Below are 8,086 nucleotides of genomic sequence, written 5' to 3'. Positions count from 1 at the left end.
TCTCGATAGCACTTATCAAATTATCGATATCTACTGAATGTGTGCAACATGGTTCGATTGATGACAACAAGCTTACCAAGTGTATGACAATTCCTCAGCAAATAAACTTTTTTTTTTTTTATGCTTCACGCTCTGTTTCTATCTAAAACACTCAGACATTTAAATTAAGACATATAAAGTTCAAATCCTAAATTCGTCATTGTTCAAAGGTAAACCTCCACACAAAATAAGTTTTGTGGGACATACTTCTACCATGAATTATTTTGTTTCAATCGTTTTGGAATATTACGATCATGATAATTCTCATCATGCTAATGTGGCAACAAATGATTAAACTAATTCTCCGCCAAAGATCATATATAATATATACAAAAGGAATACCACATATTCTATGTCAGATCATTGTGTCGACAGATCATTTCTAAGAATTATGGTGGTCCATAGCCGCAGCATGCATCCTGCTCTTTTGGCTTGCTAATAATTTATGATATCAAAATCTCATTTTAGATTCCCATACATAACCTAAAAGCCACCTACAACGTGTCCTTTCCAATCCAAGCCATGCAATATATATATATATACACCGCGGATTCGTGACATGATAAAAAGATCGACACTAGTTTTGACACAATTTTTAGATTATTAAATCTATAAATTTTGAATGGTTGAGATGTAATGTGATTAGTCAAATTTATTTTTATTATTTAACTAATTCTCTCTCAATCTTTTTCTTCTCCTTATTTCCTTTCGTTCTCTACGATATCCTAGACTGCTCTTTCTTTACCATTTGTGATCTTCTGATATTTTCTTTTCTCTACCGGTTTTTTACTTTCTATCACTCAATTGCACTAACTATCAGGGCATCAACTTATCTTCATCGGCAAAACATCAAGCTTAATATATAGATATTGCTTAATGAACTTAAAAAACTGGCCTTGAGTTTGTATTTTAGTAGGCTTCAATCATATCCCACGTTGTGAATTAGGGCTAATTAAGTACAAGTATATTGGCTATTTTAGACATTAATTAAGTTAGTGTTCTGCAATCAAATAAGTTTGGTATTCATGGGATGCGTGACAATTTCATTTTTTTTTTTCAATTAATTATAGTCCAAGAAAAAAGATTTTAGATTGAGTTTAACTACCTTTAGGATATAGATAATTTTGAGTGGTGCTATTCACACACTCTTCTTAATTTTCGGTTGTTCGATCGAATGAATAGAAGAAGATTAATGGATAAATATTAACAAGGGACCAAGGGTATATGGGAAGTAAAATGAGGTGTGTGAATAGCACTACCCATGATTTTAATTAAGTGGGAGAGAATTCGTGCTACCTAACTAGGTTGTGCAACTTCTTATATGGGTGAGATTCTATATGTTTTCCGCACATTCCAAGGGATGCCATAGAAAACAAGATGGCTGGGAAGGATGAACAGCGAGGAAAAGGAAGGGAAAAGAAAGAGTTAAATGGGAAAGAGATAGTTCTAATGAAAAACAATAACCAGATTGGAGAGGGAATAAAGAATCTTAATAACAAGGTTTATAGTTTTTTTTTCCTAAAACATAATTATTAATAATAATAATAATAATATAATAATAATGAGTAATCAGATTGCATCTCAACCACTCAAAGTATATATATAGATTTAGTGGTTTAAGAGTTGTGTCAAAACTTGTATTTTTTTTAGGGAGTTTTAACGAAAAGTTCACGGTACTGTTCACTTTAACAAAAAACCACATTTTTACATAAAAAGTCAATCATGGTACTATTCACTTTACCTTTTATTTTGTCCTTATTATTAAAATTCAAAATTTTCAAATTCTTTTCATTAGTTTTCCTTTTTTTTTTTTTTTATGGTGTCACATATCCGTCCATATATGTGTGTGTGTGTGTGTGTGTGTGTGGAAGTGGGATCAGAATCAATGACCCTGCATTTTCAATCAAGAAGTTTCATCCTCCCTTATATATATAGCTCTGGTTATTGGATTTATTATGTGCCTTCCAAACCTAAAAGGTTAAGGGTATTAAGAAGAAGAACACAATTAAGAAAATGGCATGAAATGACACAAAACTAAGTGTTTAACAGATAAGCATGTCTGCTGTCGAACACATCGGACAGAAACCTAACCATGTCAAAGAAATTGGACAAAGACACATATATGACATAAACATATCAAATCATATGAAACTATCTAGGAATTAAGGCATCAAAACAGATGCCCCAGCTCGCATGTTTGAGTCCCAATTAAACAAGGGGAACATGTTGCATGTCACCATCAGATGTACATCTCCTATATATTCTTATCTATGTGAATATATCACTCATTACGTGACTGTAACTTTTACATGTCATCAGGTGCAAATCCTCGTATTCTCATGTTATTATATCTTTAATCGTGTGATCATCTAGAGTTATATCTGGGAAACATATATTATCTTTCTATCATTAAACAAAACCATATATATAATATAACTTTAGCCCCTAAAACATAATTTTCTCTGCACAAAACCCGACATAAGTTTTTTACTTGAATAAAACTCATTGACTAGATTTCACATCAGCAAATTCATTAATTATGTCTGACTTCACACATTAAAAAAACTTTGAATGCCTAAAATACCCCTATTTGATTTTATTTTATTTTTTTGATAAATCCTATTTGGATGTTTGATGTACATAATTAATGTCGTGCAGATTCTAAGGAAGAATTAATGATTTTACAAAAATAAAAATAAAACATTAATGTTATAAATTCAATGCCTAATATATAATAACATAAAACATGTCTAATATATGTTATTATACATACTTAATTAAGTCAATAAAATTATATCTTCACACACACATATATATGTTGGAGTGTGCTATCCACACATCCCTTGATAATTTATGTCTGTTGATCTTCTTCAATTCATCCGATCCAACGGCCGAAAATTAAAAGGGTGTGTGAGAAGTAAAATGGGGTGTGTGGATATCACACCCCTATATGTAACGTCCCACATCGCCCAGGGGAGTGAATCCTCTAAGCCTTATATGTATATTCTCATCTCTACCTAGCATGAGGCCTTTTGGGAGCTCACTAGCTTCAGGTTCCATCGGAACTTCGAAGTTAAGCGAGTAGCGCGCGAGAGCAATCCCAGGATGGGTGACCCACTTGGAAGTTCTCGTGTAAGTTCCCAAAAACAAAACCGTGAGGGCGTGGTGGGGGCCCAAAGTGGACAATATCGTGTTACGATGGAGTCGAGCCCGAGATGTGGTGGAGGCACGAGCCAGGATGTGACATATATACATATATATAAATGCCAGATATATGTAAAATTCATGCAAAATAATTTACCTACAAAAAATTTTTTTTGATTCGAATAGTGCACCTACTATTAAAATTTTAAAATGTTAGATTGCTTAAAAAAATAATAATTTACCCAATATATGTAAAATACATGAAAAATTATTTACCTGCATAATAACAAACCCAATATATGCAAAATACAAGCAAAATAATTTACCTACATAATAAAACAATATTTGTTTTATTTAATACTAATTTACCTATTATATATACATATAATAATAAAATATGCCAAATATATATATGATATTGATACATACAAAATAAAATATCTACATAACAAAAGAATGCTATTTGATTCAAAATTAATTTACTTACAAAATAGGGAAATGTTATTAGCACTCCAAAAATCACATTCTACACTCTCTCACAAGTATGTTTTTCTTTCTAATTATAGAAAGTTTGGAGTGCCAAATAAGATTTTTGGAGTGCTAATAATAATTCCCACAAAATAAAGCAAAGTTATTTGATTCAAAGTAAATTTACCTATTATTTGTACATATATCTTATAATAATAAAATGTGTCAAATATATGAAAATAAGTTACCTACAAAATAAAAGAGTGTTATTTGATTCATTATTAATTTACCTACAAAATATATATTATTTGCTAATCGTAAATTTACATATGGGTAAATTCATTACATATATATATTTTTTAACAGATATCTTAGTATTGTGCATATATATTTGAACGTATAGTAGTACTATATACATATTGGTAAATTATATATATATATATATATATTGAACTTATATTAGTACGGTATACCTTTGATGTCTGTAGTTGTGTGTGTGTGTGTATTCACTGGCTCGTTGTAGATTGAAAGTACATATAACACTTACAAATTCGTCTGTCTAGTCACAAAAACAAGGATATACTGATTTGTTTATAAAATATAGGCTGGTTTAATTTGTCTTAAGCCAAAAAGGCCAACAAAACGCCAAGCTACTCAACAATTTTCTGCAGAAGTCTAGACTATTCGATAATTAATTAATTAATTTCAGTTAAAAGGGTAAAAAACTTAACAAAATTGCCTTTTTCTTTATGATTTAATTTAAAAAATTAAAATCTGGAAATCTTAGTGGAGGTGTGAGAATTTGTTGGAGTGCATGTGCAGCATGTTGGCTGATGTCAAGAGGAAGACTATCCTCATCAGGTGGAAGTAAGGCTGAGCTTACATTGTCTCCCCCTCTCAGCTCTTATAACAGACAAGCAAAAGCTAAACAAAAGCTCCTTTGCGAAAAGGAATCGGCAAGGAAATGACCAATGCTGACGGTTTTAATTGGCCATGGCAGAATAAAGCTCGCTTTGGCCGTCCATTCTCTGCTTCTTCATGATAATAAAAAGAACGAACTTAATTATCGAGGCCTTTCCCTTTTTTACACTTTACGATTTCAATTATCCCATTTTTCTACGTGAACTTTATGTGTCATTTTTTATTTTTGAGGTGGAAAAAAAGAGATTATAGTCATAGAGAAAATTAAAGCAAATTGAGGAATATTTATAGATAATGCAGCGACAGTTATGGATTCCACGTTCCAAAGGAAGGAGCTTTTCCTTGCAACCAATCGGAAGAGACATAATACTCTCGTTATTATTCTTTTTCTCTCTTTCTTTTTTGAATACTGAGAGAGGAATAGACCAGAACGGAAGACTTCTGAGTACATGAGCAAATGTTTTAAGTTTTAAGGTTTCTGACTTCGAGTGCATGAGTCAATATATTAGTTTTTCAAGTTCAAAAACCATAAATGCTCTAAACTACTTGAACGACAAGCCATTGTATATATTCTTTTTTTTTTTTTTTTTTCTCTAGCAACCACAGAATATTTTTGTAAAAATAGCAATGACATTGAAATTAAATTGAGGGATAATGGTTTTTACAATATGATGATCTTGAGGACTTTGTCACAGTTACTAAAGTCAAATAATGGCTTTGTGTCTCCTCTAACAGAATACTAGCTAATAACTAAGCTGCTGCATGACAACTCAATGTTGATGAAGGTCATGGCCTGATGAAGTAGTCTTGTTTTTGAAGAATAGGAGCTTTTGAATTTAATCTTTTTTTTTTCTCACCCCAAAATGTGATATTTACATAAGCTCCCCCATTTGCTTAAAATGGCCTTCCCATAAAAACATGGAAGGTCACCATGCAAACAGTAATCCAGCCCACCCAGCTTTGACGATATTCCATGGTTGCTGCCTGTTTCAAAATAAATTCCATTAATTATTAGGAAGACAAATTATATAAAGGAATAAAACAAAAGAAGCAGGTCACATATCACCAAATTTAGCATTTTAATTTACTAGTGCGGTGGACATCTGAAGGACAAACTGACTGGCATAAAAAAAAAAATTGTACAGATATGTTACCGATACATGCTCAAAATATGTATACAATATGGATGTGTATTTGTTCTTTAATAAAGAGATCACATGCACAGAGAATATATGTTTAATGTGCTTATATGTAGAAATTGCACTTATTGCATTGATATATGTGTTATGTATACGCAAATTTCTATTACACCTTTTGCCTTTTGGCCTGGCCTATATATTTTAAACATTTCTCTACCATGATGAATCATATGTTAAGGAAAAAAATAATCATTCTGAGGAAAGTGAGAAAGAGCCTGTGGTTTTTTTACCTTTGTAGCAGAGGAAAAGACATCAGAAATGGAAGCTGATGTTGTTGATGATGAAGTTGGTGTTCTACTAGTTGATATGGCAGACAGTCCAACATTGTAAGCCATAGTCCCATCCGGCTGAAATAGTCCGTAGTTCCTTTCTGACGTTGGTCCGGGCTTCATATCCTCATTGAACAAGCAAACACATAGACCTCCAGCCTCAATTTAGGCCTCAGAGGAGTGCCTTCATTCTGGAGCTGCCTTCTCAACAGATTCCTGTTGTAAGTGGCAGCATTCTGTAGCGTTGCACCGATTTCGTTCGAGTCCCCCCTGGATGGCCAGCCCGTTTCCGAAACCTTGACCTCAATACCATTGAACCCTAACCTAGCCATGGCATAAATGGCTGCATCTACTTGTGCATACAACATGTTGTCATAGTGTAGCTTGGTGAAAGGGTCGACCATCCCTTGGTTGGCGTTAAATAGTACATAGTCCAAAGAGACTCTGTTTGGATCACCCTTGTATGCAAAATATGGATAGGCATTGATCCAAAAAGGTGCCTTTGTGCTTTGCAAGAACTGTAACAGTTGTGTCATGACCTGAGCCACCTCGGGTTTGAAACTCCCTGCTGAAGGCGGGTAGGATTCTTTGAGGACCGCCAGAGAACAAGGGGTGGAGATTTTAATGTAGGAATCAAGGCCTAGCTGAGCTAGTGCCGTCTGGATGCTGACCATGGCCGGGACAAGATTGGATAAGAGTACTGTTGTGTCATCATCTGTGAAGACCTCGTTGCCTACGGCAATGCTGGTGATGTTGGTGGCTGGGAAATAAGGCTTGATGTGGGAGCTAACCCATTGGAAGGCTGCTTGAGGGTTCATCAACTGGCCTAACATTGCGTTTTCGATCGTCACCATTAGCTCGACGCCAGAATTGGCAAATGCCGTGAGGACTTGAGGATTCGTGTCGTAGATTCGCACTTTCGTGATCTTGAGGGAGCTCAAGAGGTCCAGGACTTTCTCTGGCGGAAGTAAATTGTCGCCAAGTTGGCCATAGTTGATGCCAAGTGATGTAGCTCCTTGTAGAAAACCAATATCTGTGAGGAAAAAAAAATCATTAGAATTTGTGATCAAACATGAACAACTTGAAAAAATAAACACATAAAAACAAGAAAAATATGAAGAAAAATAAAAAGGGTACCTGAGAAACATAGAGTAAATGCAAGAAAAATCTTGAAAATGGAAATTCTGCTGAAAAATGCTGCCATCTAGAGAGAGAAATATGTGTGTGTGAGAGAGAGAGAATGAAGAACTGGGAAGGGAGGAGAGAGGAGAGAGAGAGAGAGAGAGGAGATATAGAGCTGTTATTTTTTGTGTAGGGAGAAGGAGAGAATTCCTTTCTTTTCTTGGCTGAAATTTTGGGGTTTTCTGGTTATAGCTTGCCTTGGCAATGTTGTCTTTGGTTTGGCCCTTTACCCTCTCGACTGGTTTTTAAATGACTTGTGGGATGATTCTATTATTTTCTGACTCGATGGGTTTCTTTTGGTCTGGCAGACTTGTTTCTTTTCCAAACCCCGCCAAGTGCCCTATATATTTCCCTATGACCACAATACCCCGGACACTTTCTTGCAATAAAGGCAAGGGGAAAATCGCACTAAGTCGGTTAAACTTAAATATATATGCAATTAGATCACCAACTTGGTGATCCGATCGAACAGTGAGAATATGAGAGCAACAATTGAAATTTGTTCCAAGAAAGAAGAGCCTCAAGAATTGGAATCTACCACAATGAGAATAATATCAAAGCCAAACTGAGGTTTATATAGCCACCACCAAACTAGAAAAGTAAAACCTAAAAATAACAAAGATCGGAAAACTTTCTTAAAGTCTATAAACGCAATTTCGACGCACCTAAACGAAAATTCCTTTTTCATATAGTAGATTGAACCTCCTTTTTGGATTCTTTTTTTGTTTGCAACAATGTTGAGATTCATGACTTGTACCTGTTTTGATGCACAATTTGAATAACTTTAGCCAATTAAAGTACGCATAAATTATCAATACAATTTGCATGAGCGTTCAGATAATATTGATATTTGTATCGATAACA

At 34.1% G+C, this 8,086-nt stretch overlaps 1 protein-coding gene across 1 annotated transcript; it reads right to left on the bottom strand.

Moving 5' to 3' along the window:
- Positions 1–5,182: 5,182 nt before the first annotated feature.
- Positions 5,183–7,768, bottom strand: LOC103951280 (glucan endo-1,3-beta-glucosidase 11). Its single transcript, XM_009362616.3, is given in 4 exon segments — positions 5,183–5,556; positions 6,002–6,180; positions 6,183–7,073; positions 7,178–7,768. Coding segments are annotated over 4 exon segments (1,227 nt in total). The 5' UTR covers positions 7,245–7,768; the 3' UTR covers positions 5,183–5,466.
- Positions 7,769–8,086: the final 318 nt, after the last annotated feature.

This window comes from the organism of the source record quoted next, unplaced genomic scaffold, assembly GCF_019419815.1.
Source record: "Pyrus x bretschneideri cultivar Hongxiangsu unplaced genomic scaffold, Pyrus_bretschneideri_v1 Contig33, whole genome shotgun sequence".
Lineage (NCBI taxonomy): Eukaryota > Viridiplantae > Streptophyta > Magnoliopsida > Rosales > Rosaceae > Pyrus > Pyrus x bretschneideri.
The sequence above is the reverse complement of the archived record's forward strand: the minus strand, read 5'-3'. Positions and strand labels throughout refer to the sequence as shown.